This window comes from Anser brachyrhynchus (genome assembly GCF_964034855.1).
Source record: "Anser brachyrhynchus genome assembly, chromosome: 1".
In the NCBI taxonomy this organism is placed as follows: domain Eukaryota; kingdom Metazoa; phylum Chordata; class Aves; order Anseriformes; family Anatidae; genus Anser; species Anser brachyrhynchus.
In genome coordinates, this window is record NC_137694.1 from 83,100,071 (window position 1) to 83,119,904 (window position 19,834).

Below are 19,834 nucleotides of genomic sequence, written 5' to 3' on the forward strand. Positions count from 1 at the left end.
CAATGTTGGCATTTCTGTTTAGCCGTTTGAAAAATTGTGTGGAGGGTTGTGGCTTAGAGCCCTGAGATGTCTGGTTAGAAATGAACACGAAAAAAAATATTAAGAAAAGTATTAATTGCACTGAGTTAGTATAGTGCTCTCTTGTTCATACAATAGCCTGGTGACCTGCTATTTAAAAAAGAAAAAAAAAAAAAAAGAGTTTTGGTGGTGTCACAGTCTTTTACTGGGAGTAGGAGGGTGAAGACTCTGGAGGGCTCAAAGCTTTCATGATTTTCAGAAAAATGGCATTGATCTCCAGTGTCCTGCTGGCGTGGGGGAAAGAGAGTTCTCGCAAATGTCTGCTAAGTGTGGAGTTGTGATCAGCAATTAGACCTGTTGGAGTCCCATCGCTCCTCTGTATGTGAGACCCAAAGGTGTGCCCTGAGGGTGGTAAAGAATTAGAAAACTGCTGAGTTTCAAAAACGCTGCAGTGAACCTGCAGACCTACGCTGGAAGAATGATTCCTCAAGACAGAAGTCAGGGTACTGGAGGCATTAGAAAAGAAGTCTAATTAGTACCTTGGATTGAATAGGTGCCCAAAAGGAAGTGCAAAGTGTAGCTATTAAGCAGGTAATAAATTTTGTATATGACAGGAAGAAAGCAAAGAGCCACTGAATGCATAATTGTGAGCTACGTTGCACTCAGCCTCCAGTTGTTCAGCAGTAGAAGCGCTTCCATCTCTCATGAGCTGTTTGCAGCTGGCCTGTCTGCTCCTTAGTAAGTAAGGAAGCCTGGATGAAGAGAATTAGATTGTTAAAATCAAACATGTTTGAGCTATCAGCTGGGCATTGTTTATCGCCCCACGTATTCCCCCCCCAGAAGTTCACCTCTTTGTTTGAGTATGGAAGCACAGCTATGCATGTGGAAGCCTTCAGAGAGAAACGAAAATGTTCCACACCCACATCTGGAACTATTCAGAAATGGAAGAGCAGAGCTACAGAGGTCCTCCTCAAGGGACAGTTTAATTCAATTTGCCCTAATTGAAGCTGCACGAGCAAACTAGAGAATGTTTCCAGTTCTCCTGGTCTCAGAGAAATCCCACAGCATGCACTGGTTATATGAGCTATTGTGTTTTATGTATTCCTTGTTCTAAATATAGGGAAATATAATGCATGGTTTAACAATACATTTTCCTTGGTGGAAAATCTGGTTTAAGTAGTTCTATTCTCTCCTGGCCACTCATTTCCTCCGCGTGTAATAGCTTGTCATTTTCTCAGTTGCTTATGGATCTGGGCTGTGAACTGAGTCAGTGGAGTGATCTAGGTTAAAAATCCTCCAAACAGGAGAATTTTTCTGTTGTTTTCTGTTTTGTTTTGTTTTCTCTAATTGGCATGGAAGAAAACATTTGTGCTACTTGGCCTAAAATCTATCCCAGGTGAATACTGTGGCAGGCTAAAAATTCCCTTCATCCAGTTCTGTCTAGTCTAATAATCTAATCTGCCTATTTCAATATTATACTTTGTCTATCATATGATGCTTGAACACTTTATCTTGTCAGTGTAGCCTCTTGTTTTCTAATCCAATTGAGAAAAGGCAGTAGCTATACGAATGTACACAAATTAAATCTTCCGTGGGAGTTACAGACACGGGTACCTTGTGTCTAGTTAAACTCAGTGCTAAGAAGGAATAAAATGGATGACTTCAGTGTGCTGGGAGGTTCACATTTAAAGCAATACCTCTTGGAATATTTGGTTATTCAACGTGCCAGTGCTGGAATAGACTCTTCATTGCACTAGTTGTTTATGTATAAAAGCCGAAGTGAGGGGAAAGATTGTAAAAAGGATTTTATGTTCTAACTGTCGGATTAAAGGTTGGACTAGGTGATTTCAGAGGCTTTTTTCAACCTAAATGATTCTATGATTCTATTAGCAGAGGTGTTTCCAACTCCAAGACCCTTGTGGGAAATGTGAGCTCTTCATCAGAAGGGCTGCAGCTGCTGAGTGGCACACCCATTACAGGCTGTTTTACAGATGCTTCCCAGGTTGTTTCTGCTCTATAGTCTGGGATAACCAGACTAGGGAGAGTTGTGCTGTTTGCTAGTTTTCTCATAATTTAAAGCCCTCAGCAGTTACATAGTTACCTTGATTTTCTCTTGTACTGAAGTGCCAGAGGACTATTGAGCACCAAGGGTTTAGAAGGATGTGTGACACAGGGGATTTATTTTGTTGTTCTAGTTTTATTGTACTGTTAGTTTTTCCATTATGCAAAATTTGTTGCACATGAAACAGCACTTTGGGAAAGTGGTATTAGTTAGGAAAAAAAGATTGTTTCACCTCTACTGCAAGTCAAAATATTACGCTACTGTGTTTTCAATAGTGTGTCTGGGAGCTGGTGTAACTGCTCAGCTGAAGGTCTCAGGTACAGAATAGAGAAACTGGAGGGTGGAGCTGGACACCCAGGCTCTGGTCTCCCTCTGGGTGCTGAAACTTCCCTTTCAAAATCATTGCTTTAGGCTATTAGTTGGTCTTTGCTCCTGCTTCTTTAATTTTTTTTTCCCTTTTGTCACAACGTTGTCAATAATAATGAGGGCAACGTGAACTCTCATATACTTTTTCTCTTTTGAAAGTAAATGGGACAGTTATATTTCATACTGCATGAAAGTAATTCCTTACGCTATTTGAGCAGCTCAAAATTGTGTAAGATTTCCTGCAAATTATGCTCTTATCTTCTTTGTTTTGCATAAAATCACAAATTTGGGCATCCTGTCTGTGGTTAGACAGTACAAAACTACCATTTTATCTAGTTGTTTGTGGGTCATTTCCTAGTTGGCAGTATACTGACAGAACTCAAATGACTCTCTTCTAGGAGTGTTTAATATGGTGTCTACATAACGCATTGCTCCTTTGGTTCTTTAGAGCTCTGCAAACTGAAATGCATGAAGCAGAATGATAAGATAAGTAAAACATGATTTTGTATTGTTCAAGATAATCCAGAAAAATTGTTATCTAACATTTTGTGTACATTTTTTAAACCTGGAAGGAGCCTTTTATGAAGAAAATTCCATCATGAAATTAAAAAAAAAAAAAAAGCAACAAACAAACAAACACAGGAGGAAACAAATGTTCTTGCTGTCATTAGGGATAGGAGTTTTAATGAACAACGTCTTTGGAACACGCATCCTTGCTTTTTGAATTTAATGCAGAATATTAAAATAGAATAATATGTAATCGTAAGTATTAGAGGAGTTTGAGGATTGGGGTTTTGCTGTAAATTCTTGGAGAGAGGATTGCCGTAATTGGCTACAGCCGTGCATGTACATACTGGCAGCTCATCCTCTTCTGCTGTCCCACTCCCTTCATCGACACTTTTTCCTTTGCTTGGGTCTTCTGTTCCTCACCCTCAAATGACAGGGCCTGTCTCAGTGACATCAATGCAGACATGCTTTATGCAGTTTCCAGTCTCTACTTGCTGGGTCAAGCTCTGAAAAAGTGAGAACAGCCAAGCCCTCCAGAAGGTTAGCAATTAGAAAGTCACCCTGGGCTTGGGCCGTGCAGGAAATATCACTGCAGAGCCTGTCTGCAGTGACTTGCCCGTGTACAGGACAGAGGGCGCGAGGCCAGCCAGGCCTATACAGCAGGCCTGTTGAAACGGCATCTGGCAAGCACCCTAACATGGCCTGTTGGCACCAGGACAGTTTGCAGGATGGGAAGTGAGGCGGTCCAGAAGCAGCAGGAGGCTCCCACCCGTTCTGCGTACCAGCTGCGGGTGCATCTCCTGCTCCATATTTGATGAAGTATGGCTGTGCAGTCCCCTTGCAAAGCTTATCGAGCTTATGTTATGAAAGGTTGTCGAGAAATACCCATTGTGGTATGTCTGCTCAGATATCTTGTTTTCAGTCCTGACTTCTGAGGAAAACAACACGAAATCTCTGACAAAATAAATAAATAAATAAATCATAATCCTGCTCAGAAAAACTGAATAGATGACTTCCAGTGTACAATTACCAGATGTAGCTCGACAGAGACCAGGGTTAGATGACGAGGATGGGGGATGGAAGGAAGAGAGTTCCTATGTTAGAGGGCAAGAGCCTGTTTTGTTTGATGCTTTGCCTAATGTGGCTGAAGTATATAAGTAATGTGACAGTGACCCCCTGCCAAGATGGAAAGGCGTCCCAGCTGCTGTTGTATGTGTTGTGCATGTGTATACAGGAAGTTTATTAGAGGCTATTCACACTTCAACGGAGCTCGGAGATTGCAGACTGTATTATATTGGTTAAATGAACCACATACATTTTATATTTCTTGTACAAGAAATATTCATTCATTTGTACTTGGTTTTGTCATTCTCATCCTTTTTTAATCCTTTGTTTTACTGAAGGTACATGTACATTTTAGGTGTGTTGATTGGGCTTGAACTGGAAGCCCAGGGGACTGAAGCAGCATAAGTGGTTGCAGGAGAACCAACTTCACTCTGGAAAAAGAAAAAACACAACTGCTCGATGCTGTGGCAAACTAGGTAGCATTCATTAGGTTGAACATAGTGCTGCATGTACCTGGCAATTCTGCTGTTGTGCTCACAGCAGTAAACCTTCATGCTGTGATATGGTGGTTTGTGCACTTACTAATTAAATCTATTTTCTGGGGAATCATTGTGGTGTACTCTGTATATACGATGTAGTTTGTGCATGCTCTTCTAAGGTAATTAATCAAAAGTTCATACCTGATATTCATTCATGTATCTTTGACAATCAGTAACTTTCAGGTTTTTTGGATGCCATTGCTTCTGAAATATATATACATATATATATATATACATGCTTATGGGGATGTAAGAATGGCTGTAGTACAAGAGAGCAAAGGCATATCCAGTCCAGTATTCTTTTTCTGACAGTAGCCTACAAGGGATTATTGAGGATTGCCTCTTCTACCAAACACAGTCCTCCCTGCTGCATTGCTTGGAGAGAAGCATAGCTGATGTGAAGAGTCTTCTAGTGGTTTGGGGGAAACTAGTCCCATATTCTTGCTGCAAAGTAGACATGCTGGCGTACAAGCAGCAGTGAAAGTACAATACTTCATTTGTGATATGGTGGTTTTTGAAGCTGTGTTCAGTTCCACACCTGATATTCACATTTGTTGGGAAAAATAAATTACTTGCCCATAATCTTCTGAAAATGTAGCCCATTAAATGTAAAGAGCATGTAAAAGCTAATGTCAGACTTGAGTTTGAAGGATTGTTAAATAACTGTTGTAGTAAACTGCTAAACGTCTGATCCTTGTTAAATCTTAAGGCTTACAACAGACAATGGATATTTTTCAAAGTTTGCTGTCTGCAATTGTGATACCAGTTCTTCTGTAAAGTCTCTAAAATTTTTAGCAAGTAGTAGGGTTTTTAGTGTCTGAAATATAACTCTTGGTAACATGTCCCTTGTTAGCATTAGCAGTCAGGGCAGTGCATTCATCCAGAGTGATTATGCTTTAAAAATAAGAAAAAAAGAAAACTGCTTTGTATCCTAGAGAAAAATTTTCAACATATTGCTTTGTATAGCTTTAGATTTCTGAAAATACTTAAATGTGGTCTTTAAGATATTTGCATTCATAAAGAATTCTTGTTTTCTGCTTCCCTTTGCCTTTCTTGACTGTCAAAACACAGTGATGCTTTTAAAGATTTATGGCAGATGGGTAATGAGTTTGCTGACTGTTAGCTGTAGCCTTCAGAATTTGTTGGTGGAAAGAGGCGGGAATTTAAAAAAGAGAGAAGTTTATTGGTACCTCAGTGCAATGAAGACAGGTGATAGAACTGTTTTCAATCAAGAAACTTAAACATAAATATGTTATGTTCTGAGTTAGAAAAATCTCCACTCTTCTTGCCATCTAGTAGTCAAATAAAATCTTTCAGAAAAATTATGGAGATGTCAGATTGTATTCAAGTGACTGCAATGAATCACAACAACATGATACAGTTTTTCAGTAAGTGTATTCAAGCTGTGTTGCATACACTTAATTCGGCACAATAGCAGCCTCTAAAAAATCAGAAGCAAATCATAACTAATGTTTGCAATAACTAATACTTGTATACCTGTGTAGTTGTGTAAAAAGGGAAAATAGGTCAGCAGTTAACTGGGTTAACTGTTGGAGAAAGATGACAGTCTGACTCTTGCAATGTGTGCTGAAACGAGACAGGAAAAAGCCTATCTTCTTTCCTGACCTTTGTGCAGTCAGCTAGTTGGGGTACATCTCAGACTGAAGTTTAGAGAAAAAGTATGAAAATCTCCCAATAACTCCATTTGAAATCTGTCTACTTCACAGAATCATTTAGGTTGGAAGAGACCTCCAAGATCACCTAGTCCAACCTCTGACCTAACACTAACAAGTCCTCCACTAAACCATATCACTAAGCTCTACATCTAAACATCTTTTAAAGACCTCCAGGGATGGTGACTCAATCACTTCCCTGGGCAGCCCATTCCAGTGCCTAACAACCCTTTCAGTAAAGAAGTTCTTCCTAATATCCAACCTAAACCTCCCCTGTCACAACTTTAGCCCATTCCCCCTCGTCCTGTCACCAGGCACGTGGGAGAATAGACCAAACCCCACCTCTCTACAGCCTCCTTTAAGGTACCTGTAGAGAGCGATAAGGTCACCCCTGAGCTTCCTCTTCTCCAGGCTGAACAATCCCAGTTCCCTCAGCCGCTCCTCGTAAGACTTGTTCTCCAGACCCCTCACCAGCCTCGTCGCCCTTCTCTGGACTCTCTCGAGCACCTCCATGTCCTTCTTGTAGCGAGGGGCCCAAAACTGAACACAGTACTCGAGGTGCGGCCTCACCAGAGCCGAGTACAGGGGGACAATCACTTCCCTAGACCTGCTGGCCACACTGTTTCTGATACAAGCCAGGATGCTGTTGGCCTTCTTGGCCACCTGAGCACAGTGCCGACTCATATTCAGCCGACTATCAACCAATACTCCAAGGTCCTTCTCTGCCAAGCAGATTTCCAGTCACACATCTCCCAGCCTGTAGCGCTGCTTGGGGTTGTTGTGCCTCAGGTGCAGGACCCGGCACATGGCCTTGTTGAACTTCATACAGTTGACCTCAGTCCATCAGTCCAGCCTATCCAGATCCTCCTGCAGAGCCTTCTTACCCTCGAGCAGATCGACACACGCACCTAACTTGGTGTCATCTGCAAACTTACTGAGGGTGCGCTCGATCCCCTCATCCAGGTCATCGATAAAGATATTGAAGAGAACTGGCCCTAATGCTGAGCCCTGGTGAACACCACTAGTGACCGGCCTCCAACTGGATATAACTCCATTCACCATACTTATTTGATAGTGGTTGTTCATGCACCTGATTTCTAATACTATGATTATCAGCTTCTCTGTTAACTTTGTTTAATAAATTCTCTGTTCAGAAGCAAGCTCTTACTTTACGTTTAGACGTTAATGCTCATCAAAGGTCCAAATTCTATAAACAGTTGTATCTGCATATAGGAGCTGTTAAAAGCTTTAGAGAATGTGTAAGAACAGAGTGTTTTTTCCACGTTGTTCTGCTTTTTGCTGAGGCCTAAAAATAAAGAGCAAGCTCCCTATAAATGTAAGTACTAAGTAGGTTATTAAGTTCAGAAGCACATGGAATATTGAGTGAGAAAAATGGATGAAGCCAAAGAAAGGTGCTGAATCTGAAAGGAAGAGCATTTTCTGTTTCTTTATGCAGATATCTCCCTACTACTCTCTTCCTCACTTTGATTTCCAGGAGCCCTACTAATTGGACGTTGTTGAAGCTGCTGGACTCTTTGAAAATACCCTAACACCTCTGAAAATGAATCTCTCGGGTTTTGGACTTCCTTGTAAACAGTGAAGTCTGAACATTTTGAGTTACAGTAAATTAGCTAGCATTCATGTTTCCTAGGCAATATCTGTATCAGGAGAGAGGAAAAAGAAAGTAGACACAAGAAAAAAAAAAAAAGTATTTTTTTACAAAGATTTTCATGATTGTTTGGCAGCTCCTCCAGGACTGTGCATATGCAGAGGGAGCTCAAGACTCCCTTGGAGTCCTGCCTAGGACTGTTGCCTAATTGTGACTTTGTAATTTCCCATACAAAATGTGACAGGGACTTAAACAAAAGGTAGGGCAGCAGCATCTTCTAAGTGTATTATTCTTTTTAACAAGGAAGTCTGTCTGTGACCCCTTGTTCTTGTCACTCCATTCCAGCAGGCAGTGCCAGCTTGCTCTGAGGCCATTTCTGTAGGTGATAAATATCACCCAAGCTCTGAAATACCCCCCTACACCATACATTATTTCAAGTATTTTAATCCCTTAATCTATGCACACATACGCTGTGTGACATCTAAGCAGTTATCTGACATAATAATTCATGTTGACTGTGCATATCAGTATGTGTCGTAGGAGAGAAGTGCCAAGCAGTGGTGGAGAGACAAGGATTTAGGAAAATACCTGGGGGGCAGTGCCTTGGGATCAGGGGAGACCTACCTGTGTGTGGCATATAACCAACCTACCACCAGTGTGGCTATGTAAATTCGTTATGTGAGAGTCATAATATCCTCAGATAAGCACCAAATGGAACAGAAAGGACAAAATAAACTACCAGGACCCAAGTTACAGAAGCACATTAATATTTAGTCGGTATCTCTTTATATCTTCTAGTCAACATGACAGATGTAGCTGTGATTTAAGACATTATCATTCCTTGAAAAAGAGAAAAAGGAGGTTTTCCCTCCCTTCCCTCCCCAGTAATGTCAGATGTTCGCTGTGTACGTCGGAGGAAGGAAGAGGAGAGCTGAGTGCTGGTGGGAGAAGAAGGCAATTATTCCAGAGCCTCCTCATGGGCACGTGCTTCTTCCTTCCAGCTTCACTGATTTGGCCATGGGCTGGGGGCTCGTGGGACATGGACCAGATTGAAAAAGTGGAAACAGACAGATGGTTATTTGTAGTCATCATGTAAATGTAAATCCTATAAACATGTTTTCTTTCTAAGGGCCTGGAAGCTGTTGTAGTGGAAAGTAGGATTAAGGCATGGATATCTAGCCTAGAATAATTTTGACCCCTCCATCTTTCCTCCCACCCCATAAACATTGTTGTTTTATCTCTGGCTCCTTTAAACAAATTTCTGGAGCTTCAATTGAGGAAATTAATTCAGTTTCCATATAATTCCCTGAGTTTACGAGCATCGGTTTGACCAAGGCCTGGATTTGGGCCTAAGGTGGCAGGTGCTGGTAAGCAGTTGCCGTGGTAGCAGGGACTTCTTTTTGTCTTTTTTCCTGACTCTGGCAGGTGCCTGGCGTGGAAGCGTTTATCTTGCCGCTGCTGTTGCTAGATGTCGTTGTTTTTCATTATTGCGGTCGTGGATACCTGTAAGTGGCCACACAGGGCTTTGCATCCCTTAAAGGCCAATGTGATGGTTCACAGGCATCTATCTTGTTTGACCAGCATCAGCCTGTTAGAACTACAAAGAGACTGATCAAACTTTAATTACCTTTTGTCTACAGCACCATCATGTGCTGTACATGCAATCTAGCTGTCCTTTCTACCCTCTAGCCCTGCAGTGCCCTCCCAAGCAGTGAGGCCCGGGGCTCCTGGAGCTAGTGCGGCACCAAGGCTGTGCATGGCCAAGTGCAAGGGAGCCAGCACTGCTGCCAGCCAGTGGAGGGGAGCAGCCCCGTTCTGCTTCACCCGGGGAGTGGGGCCTTTAGCTCTCCTGGCCTTTGGTGTCCTTTGTTAAATGTCAAGTAACACCAAGGGCAAGCCCAGCCTACGTTAACACTGGGCTACAGCAAGGAGGAACGTGGGGTGAAGAGGTGGGAGCCTAATGGCGGCACTTCACCTCTTGTGCTGAATGCGTAAAAAAAAAAACTGAGGAGGGCTGGCTTCACAAGGGAACAAAAGCCACCTGCCAGTGTTGGGAGAAGGGATCCACTCCAGCAGCGTTGCAGTTATTTGGAAGTGTATGGCAATTGTGGATAATTGGCTGAAGAATATTCCACAGTTCTCAACCGCTTTTCTGTTTTCACAGATGATTGTGCCATTAGATATGGTGAATGCACTAAGCTGTGCTGCAACTTTTCCATTTACCCTCCTAATACGTACGAGCTCCACTTCCCGTTGATGCTCCCTCCTTCAGTTGCTTTCTGTGCTGCTGAGATCTGCCGCAGTGCTGGGGCAGCTGAGCTTGCTGGCCGGCACCCCGAGATCTCCTCCTTCCTGAGCCCCATTGCTTCTCTCTCAGGGCAACGTTTGGATGTGCTGGAATGGCTGTGCTGATCAGATTAATGTCTGAGCTTTGTGTTGTCCGTGTTACGTTGTGTTAAAAGCACTGAATCAGAGAAATGGCAGCCTGTGCCCTCTATTCTTTAGCTTTTTTTTTTTTTTTTTCCCCCTCTGTGCTTTCGTTCTTACTCTTTTTCTTCTTTACCTGGCTTTTTCTTTTCACTCTCTCTGAACTTAGTGTTCACTCTTTTCCTCTATGGGCTGTTTTCTCTCTTTTTTTTTTTATATATTTTACAAATTTTCTGTTATCTCTCTCTTTCTTTCCCTGCTTTATTTTTCCCTATTTCATTTTTCCCCACCATTTTTTTGTTTTTATCCCAAACACGGAATGCTATAGATGGAAACACTGAGATATATCTATTCAAGATTCACATATGTGTTGAGGTACAGAGCAAGATTAAGTAAACCCTGTAGCATCAATTTTGTCTTCCATTCAAGCCACATTTGCAGTAGGACTTGGGTAAAGGAATGTGATAAAATCAAATCCCCTCATAGCCTCGTATTCTGCTGCTGATTGGAACCTTGCACAGTTGCTGGAATGATTCAGAGAAAGTTAATGTAATTTGCTGTGTATCACCTCAAGAAACTGTGTTTGTCAGCTTCATATAGCTGTGTGTAACGTTCAGGGAAAATGGTTTCCTCGGTATTGCTGCCAGGAGTCAGGAGTATAAAGTCATTATGATGTAGGATCTGCTGATTTTCTGGGGATTTTCCACTAATGGATTTGCATTGGAGCTTTGTAATTATACAGAGTCAAGCCAATAAAAATTAATACTTTTTTGTGTGTAATGATAATGAAAGAAGTTGATGTTTCTTGTCTGTTTACCAGTTGTGTGAAAGAGAGAATATCACTGCCCAGAAGTACATTTTTTTTTTCCTGTATCATAGTGATCCCGGAGACACATGAAGATGCTTCCCAAAATAGGTGGTTTTGTATGACCTTTTTTTTTTTTTTTTTTCCTGGTTCTTTCCCTGAGGCTGCTAAAGTATTAGCTTTCTTGGCTTTGTTTGAAAAATGGTGTAATGCCAAATAGTCAACAATCCGTGATCTTCAGCTCACTACTTCTGTGTTGTGCAGTTCTTAAGTTTATTCCATTTCGTTTTGAAGCTCTATGAATTCTATTTCTGTCAGTTTGGGTATTGGGAGTCAAAGGCATAGAGTTATTTGTATTAATCAGAAATATTTCATGGTTGAGTCTTTCATTATCTATTGGAAAAAAAAAAAAAGTATCTATTTGGTGTGTTACTTGAGAAGAATGTGTTCTTGCCAGAGTTGCATCCGTTGCCAATTGTGTCCTATCAATGTTATTTTATGCTTGAAGAGCAAGACCTAAGTAATCACTTTTTTTTTTTCCTGTTAGAAAAAGAATTAACTGCCAATTAATTTCCTCCTTCCTCTGGGTTCTACCTGTGTATCCCAAAATGCGGAACAGTAAAAGTTACCTCGTATGTCATTTTGGGTGCCACATTTATACAGCCTGCTCACCTCAGCCCATTCAGAGACCAATTCTTATATGTATTAATCATAGTTTCTTGTGTCTTATTACAGAACAGAAAAATATTCAGTTCCAAATGTTAAAATGGGGCACATTTTATTAACATCAAAAGCAGTAAATTATCTCTGCTTATGAAATGAGACTGAGCAATTTCTGCTGAGCTCTTCCTGACTTGCCCCTTCACGAGGATACGGTGTTTTCTGATTTCTCAGAGGGCCCTGCTTCCATTAAGGGCAAGAACTGTTTTAAAGCTGTAATGAAAGCCATACATAGCTGAAATTCAAGTAGGGGAAATGCCCTAAATTCTATTTCAGTAGCTCATCTAGAGATATTTTCAGTTTTATATTTATAAGAATGTCAATTAACCTAGAGACTAGGACACACATGGAAGAATAACGATGAAGTGGATGTCATTTTAACACACTGAAGTCAGGTAGTTGGACCTAAATCTTCTTTATAGGAGCTTGATTTACATAAGAAGCTAGCATGCGTTGCCTAATCTAATTTTCAAACAGCTTGGTGATTTAAATGCTTTTTCTTTCAATGTTGTGAGACAACACTGGTCAAAGTTGCAAATATATATATATTAAAAAAAAAAAAAGAAATGCTGGAAGAACACTGGCAGTGGCATGATTTCAGTGACTCCTTTCAGAACTGGTGATCAGTTAATCATGTATTCGTGATAACAATAATAGTAGTAAGAGTAATAACAATAATACTCTTAATCAAAGTGCGAGTCAGCAACTCAATACCAGTTGTGTCACTTCCTTATCTAGCTACTCAAGTTGGAGATCCACTCAAGCCAGATATTCAGCATGCTGTTTTCTGTTATGAAGAGAATCAATATCAGACCTGCAGTACTACTTTTACAAGGAGTATTGCTTCTCATAATGGGAAGTGACCCTGTCAGCACCAAAAAGACTAATGGGTGCTACAGGTCTTTTATTTATTTATTTATTTATTTAAGTGCAGGGTGGTGTTTTTATCTGGAGGGAAAAAAAAAAGGCATGTATATCAAATCTGCTTCCATTGAATAAAAGGTCATGCCTCACCAACTTATTTTATGAGGTATTTTATAGTAAATATAAGATACAAAATCATCACCTAATAATAGTTGAGAGATGTGTTTGTTTTTTTTTTAATTCTACATATGTATGTATTTTATCCCCCCACTTACAATGATGTCACTCCTAGTAATTCTTTTCTTCTCTCCCTCATTTTCGATATTAGTGCTACGGGATGACTTCCGCCAAAACCCTACAGATGTTGTGGTGGCAGCTGGAGAGCCTGCCATACTGGAGTGCCAGCCACCTCGTGGACACCCTGAGCCTACCATCTACTGGAAGAAGGATAAAGTCCGCATTGATGACAGGGAAGAGCGGATCAGTGTGAGTACATCTCAGGTGGTTGTTCATAGATATGGGACCTGCATTAAAGCCGAGTAGCTGAGCATGGCAGACCGTCGTAGCTTCAGGTCCTTCTCCATAGCTAATCATGTACACCACTGAAGTGGATGTCAGAAACTGCATGGCTTTGAATTCGCAGACCCTTGGAGTAGGACAGCCTTGTGCTGTGTGAAGTGGTGGAAGGACAGAGAGAGGAGCCCTAGCTTCTGAAAATGCAGAGGGAGAGAGGGAGAAGTATTTCTCTATGTATTCACCTTTCCCACAGAGACTCCTTGTTAGACTTGACAGTTTTTGTCCGTGACCTTTCCTAAATGAGGGGTAAAAGTTGTTTATTCCTACTGGTTTAAGTGTCCAGCTTGAACTTCCTGAGGCTTGCTTTGTGCAACTGTTGCAACCGAAGTCTGTTAGAGCCCTAGATTTGGTTGTATAAAGTGCGCTGTTAGATGTGAGCTGTCTCACCTTGGGACTTAGTGGATGTCTTTGACTAGTTTGGCCTTATCTTTTCTAGATCTCGCTTCTCTGAAATGAGAACAATATCAGACCTTATTTCAGACAGATGTTTTAAAGATAAAACCAGTCATATCTATGAGATATGCAAATACTCTCTTGGAAAAAAAAATAACACTAATTTAGGATTACATTGGTAATGTTGAATTTAGTACAGTAATTGGAATGTATTTTCTAAGCAACGACTGAAGTTATACTCTAAAGAATGATTGTCCCTGAATAGGAATACGTATTAAATAAATGAGAAATACTGTTTGATTTTTGTGATGGTTCATTCCGTGAACTGAATGAAAAAAGTTCCAGCAGAGAGAATTATCTTATCAAGTGACTAGAAATGATATCATGGTATGTGCAAACTAATGGGACAAATTAAGGGTGTGTGGACATAATTCCTGATTTTTGAATGTTAAGTTTTTCACTATTGATATTAATTTAATAAAGTTTTGTATGTAGGGATATGTAATTCATTCAGTGCTGATGTTATTCCATGTGGAAGTACTATTAGAAACTTGTTTATTGCTTTGGATGCCTAAGGAAGTATTCCAAGCTAAACAATCCAAGTAGTTGCTATTTGTGGTATTATGGGCCATCCTGTTTCTGCTACAGTCTACTCAAGAATAGAGGAGGAAGGTAGAGTGGCAGGGAGCTAGATACCGTTCCCTGACTCTCGAGTTTCTTTGGCTATATTCCAAGTTTATTTTGAAGCACCGCATTCATGTTCTAACTTTTAACCTCCAATTTTGTTACTTTATTTATTTCATCTACCCTGCTTTTTCTCTCTATAAATACCCTTTGTACCCAAGAAAACATTAAGGCTTGTGCGAGTCAGGTGAATTCGCATTTTGGGCTACATTCAATCTGTTTGCATCAAGGAAAAGAGAAAATCTGTCTTAAATCAGTGAACAAGGAAACTGTTCAGGCACCAGTAACAATAAAATGAACTAACTAACTAAACCTAAGTGAAACTGCCTTTTTCTTCAGAGAAATGTCAGAAGTGCTTTACATATCATCACGCAAGAAATGCAACCACTCTGCATTGCCAAAGAGGTAGCAAGGAATGACAGTGTTTGAAATGTAAAGCATCTAATGAAAAACAAAGGGAAAAAGTGAAACGCATCTAAAATCAATCAGTAAGATAAAATGCATTCTAGAGCAGCATAAAGATATTTAATTGTATGGGATTATTATTTTTTGAAGCCTTTTATATATTTACAAACAAAATATTAAAATGCTTAATTTGTGGAACTTGCCTGAGTGTGTAGCTTTTTTCTGATATTTTTTGTTTATCTGAATTTAAAAATATATTTCTTGTTTTGAAACAGATACGTGGTGGGAAGCTAATGATCTCTAATACACGAAAAAGTGATGCTGGCATGTACATTTGTGTTGGAACCAACATGGTGGGGGAGCGAGACAGCGATCCAGCAGAGCTGACTGTCTTTGGTAAAGCTACTCAAGCTTTTGTTTCCTTTTCACTACAAATGTTATATATTGAATTGATCTAGGTGACTCATCAGAATATGAGACAAAATCAGGTTAACAAAATGCAATAGTATTGCTTAAGCTGCATTTTGCAGCTCCTGGTTTCAAAGGCTGCAATTTATAGTGATGGAACGGTGACGGCCCAACATTTTCCTTCTAAGCACATAGTCTAAATTTAATTGGAGGTCCTTAGTGATATGCATACGCTTAGAAACGGTAATCCAGGACATAATGCTTTCCCTCACAAAATTGCCAAATGTAATTGAGCCACTTCTAATACAGTTGACAGTGCCTACTTAATGGAGATTTGGACCAGCATTGCCTATTTAAATAATTACTTATTCCTGTGGGGTTGTGAAATCAAACAGTTGTAGGAGAGCACAGCAGAGTGCAGTGGACCAGTAAAAAGTCATTAGAGAAAATCCAAGATCAAGTTTTTGAATGTATAGAGGTACGTCTGTCATCTGTTTTTTAAAGGGCGTGAAGCAGCTTTGCATCCTGAAAACCAGGGCATCATTTTGGTTTCTAGTGTTGCTGAATGAATCAGAAATGGATATGTGAGGGTCTAGAGCAGAAATAGCGTAATACTGATTCTACGCTGGATCCATCCTGCTAACAACTGGATAAGAAGCAAAGCCATTAAATCCTGCTGTGGTACATCCTGTAGTCATGACATTTGTATTTACCATTAACTGTGGTTCTGTAGGAATCAGTCAAGAGGTCTTGAGCAAACAAAAGAAAATCAATAAGGAAAAAAACCCCTCATTGCTACAAATACATACATACAAAAGAGAAAGAAATATCACTAATGCTTCCTCCTTGGTAAAATACTGAAATCACAAACAAGACTACTTGTAATTCCAGTAAGATTTTCCATAGATATCCTAACCTAGTTTGTAAGGCAGTTGCTCTTAATTTGTTCACTTTCTGCTTAATATAGTGCACTGGAAAACCCAATCACAAATACTACTGTGTTTGCATGTATGTGCAGTTCAACATTTGTTTGTCCACTGTAAAAGACACATTGTGGGATTCACAAAAGATGTAGAAAAGTTTCTGCTCAACAAGATCTGTGAGCGACTGAGGATTTGGTGCTCTCTGGTGTTATAAGACTGTGAAGGCTTCCACTCTACTTATTTTGTTATGTATCTGTATTTGTGGAAGCGTATGATTAAAAAAAAGAACTAGTATACCTTAAAAACAAACCAAAAACACAGAAAGGGTCTCCATCAAGTTATTATGTCCTTTGCAGCCAATCTGTTGTGGTTGTGCCTTTATATAGATGTTAAAGAGACATGACATATCTTCTTCATCAGTTTAAATACTGATAATCTCCGGTATTACTCCCCATGGATAGCAAGCAGATTGCAGTCCTAAACTACAAAGCCTTAAGAAATCCTTAAGAAAATAATTTGTTAAAAAACACTGAACCATAGGAATAAAAATTGTGAAATGTGCATGTAATTTCATTTCCTGCAGAGCTATGAAAAGCATTAGGTTTGTCTTGATATGTAGAACATTACATAGTCAACTACATCATTCTGAATCTTTTACAGGATTTAATCGTAACAATCAACTCATATAATACAATCTAAGTCTAATTTTCAAATAGTGAACAAAATCAGCAATAAATTAAATTAGAAGTTCTAATTCTTCATTACTAGGTTAGTCTATTTAAATAAAAATTGTATGTAAAATTCCCTTTCTATGTGGATATCTTCCCGTCTAAAATTCCTGGGTGGCCATCCAAAGGTGGCTCAGCTTTGCCTTCCACAAGCAGAACAGTTACACTCCTTTCCTGGGGTACAGACAGCAGCTCCTGTGTGTGTGTGGGTGTGTGAGTGCACAGTGCACTGGAGAGCATTATCCATGATGTTTACAGGAAGTAATGCATCTACTGGACAGTCCAATCAATCTAAGCATACACAATAAATCCAATAAATCCAGCAACTCTGGGAAACATCAGATTGGTTGTGCATGTTCAGACTGACTTCACTGGACACAGGCAAAAACACATGTCATCTGTTAAGTCCACAACCTTCCTGTGCATCCAGAATAATATGACTCATGGGTTTGGGAAACATGCAAATAGTGCAAAAGTTGAGAAACATAAATTAAAAATATCATAATGCTTCCATTGTTATTCAAGAGCCCAACTTCAGCTGTTTTGAACATATTTGAAAATAGGATTTATATTTAAAATTGAGATATTAGCTAAAAGGCTTACAAAATGTAATAATGTGGCTGGCAAGCCTACAGCTGGTGCTGATTCTGGAGAGGAAGGTGTATTATTTAGCTGATTATTAATGTTCCTAATATTTTTCTGAATAACAAACCCAGAAAACCCTTTCCATACTGTGAAAGCAGCCTTAGAAAACACTCTTCTGTAGGAAATGGAACTGTTTCGCACTAGTTCTCAGGCGTTTCCAGGAATCGGCCACTTGTTACTTTTGGCTCTCCAAGTTTTTCTGTAATACCTGAAGTTAATTTCTGCATGTCACTTGTGACAAGTCTCTGGCTCCACGTGCAGTAAATTCAGCTCGGGGCATGGCCTGTGGAAAAACTGAGTCAGTGTGGTAGTAACTGGTGGCCCAATGGGAACAGCATGGAAGCCTAGCCTAAAAGATTACACCTTTCCTGAGTAAAAAGTAAAATAAAATAAAATAAAAAGTGCAGTAAAACCCTTGGAAAGAAAGGGGAATAGAAAATGAGAGTTTCCCATATGTAGAATGTATTTACTCAGATGGGTACCCATTCAATAACATTTGCTGAGAGATCTTTGTGGATGACACCTGTAGAGCCTTCACAAAACAAGCCATTTTCTTTCAACCCCATCTGCATAGGAAACATAGTTTTCAACATTTAGGCACTCACCCAGGATAAGGATGTTCAAGTGTGCTGTTAGCATCTGTGCAGATTGCATTTCTTTTGTTCCCAAGTTATGATTCTTCAACAAGCAGAAATTTTGTGAAAGCCAAAACTTTTACAGTAAAATATCATAAATAAAATTGATTATGTAAGCAGTGCTTCCCAAAATTGTTCCTATGTTTTGAATATTGACAATGATGGCATGAGATTTTGTTAGTGTTCTCTATCAAACACTACTGCTAGTTATTGTCTTTTTGAGGCTCCAAGGTGTTATCTTGGAGTAGAGCAAGAAGACCGAGTACCTCAGAGCCTAAGGTGGCCTTTAAGGAAAGTTAAGAAATAATCCATCAATCCTAACATTTCCCAAAAGAGACAGCATGGTATTTTATTATTATGGACACATATTCTAAATGCCAATTCAGAAGCATGATGCAAATTAAGCTGCTTTGTGTTTGGGCTCATAGCCTTTGACTGAACAAAAATCAGGCAAGATGCAAAGCAGAAGCAGTTTCATTTCGATTTGTAAGAAAGCTTGGTTTGTAAATACATAATATGGAGCCAGAAATAAAGTAAAAGGAATAACTTAACATTTTATAATTTTGTCATACTATTGCAGTGTTATCAAACAAGTTTTCAAGATGGTTTAACTCTTTCAGATTTCTTTTTGTTCCTTTGGACTTTAAATGTTATGTTTGAAGACAATGTACAAAGGTGTATCTTGTATATTGATTCTGAAGCTCAGTGAAATCAATGAAAGCCTTAATATATCGACTTCAAGAGGCTGGCATCAGGCAGTGGAAAAAGATTGAGATATATTTAGAAGAGCCTCAAAAGAATGCAAAGTATAACTAATAACAGTACAAAAATGTCTTAAAAGATATGTCAATTCAGACATATTAAAGATTGTTTTGGATTAATCTTTGATTTTAGCTTTGGTGCCTGAAACTTTCTTCAGCTAATAAGGTCCTGTGGGATGAAGAGGTATTTTCTTCTGATGCTTGAAGAAGTATTTGTGTTTGATGTTTCTGTGATATTGTCAGGCTGAAAGAGATACCATAGTTCCAGCAAGAATGATGACATGACTGTGATGACATGATGTTAGAGAAAGAAATCCAAAAACCCTTTAATGAAGACATTGTGCCTCGTTTTTCTTCCCTGAATTCTGACTATATGGAAGGCCTTAGCAGAGAGTCTTGTCCCATCATATATTGCAAATTAGTCCCAGAAGATTTCCCAGCCAGAAAATCTGCCTAAATCAGTGTGTATGTTCACTGTTTAAGATGGAGAGGTTGACAGTGTGTATTTTGTCCCTCAGATCAAAAGTCCTTCTGTTTTTCTTCAAATCCTTATACTTCCCACTTGCAGTGTACTTGTGGTAGTTTGTAAAGAATCATTGTAGCTTTGCAATATTTGCTATCTGCAGGTACTAACAAGTTGCAATAGGATGATACAACCGTGAAAAAGGGTCTGATTGCGCTCTGAAGTCTGTTCCTCATACTCAGTAGAAATTGTTCCTGAAATTAAAACCACAGTAGATAGATACAATACGAGGAAAACACTAACATTTGATAAAAATCAATCTAGTTCATTTGCATGTTTCTCCATGCACTCACTGTGCAAGCTTACTGCATTTTGTTAGTACCATGCAATGTCTGCAGAAGTGTGCAATGTCTACACAACTCCTGATTTCTCAAACCAAAAAAAGAAAAAGTGCCTGAAAAGAGGAAGTAGAAGAATGTCTTTAAATAGTAAAATATCTGCTTTTGCAACTATATTTTCATTTATTTGGCCAGTGTCCTGTATGCTGTCTCCTTCCTC

The 19,834-nt window shown here is 39.5% G+C and overlaps 1 protein-coding gene across 34 annotated transcripts in view; it reads left to right on the forward strand.

The window, feature by feature from the left end:
- The window catches only part of ROBO2 (roundabout guidance receptor 2), a 931,286-nt gene that overhangs the window by 757,825 nt on the left and 153,627 nt on the right, over positions 1 to 19,834 (forward strand). For 33 of the 34 annotated variants that reach the window (XM_080591484.1, XM_080591503.1, XM_080591502.1 and 30 more), the window contains 2 exons: positions 12,984 to 13,141; positions 14,989 to 15,109. In XM_080591484.1, the coding sequence (XP_080447610.1) occupies positions 12,984 to 13,141; positions 14,989 to 15,109 (279 nt within the window). Of the gene's footprint in view, positions 1 to 548; positions 757 to 12,983; positions 13,142 to 14,988; positions 15,110 to 19,834 lie in introns of those variants that run through there. The other variant, XM_080591500.1, reaches the window with a different exon arrangement.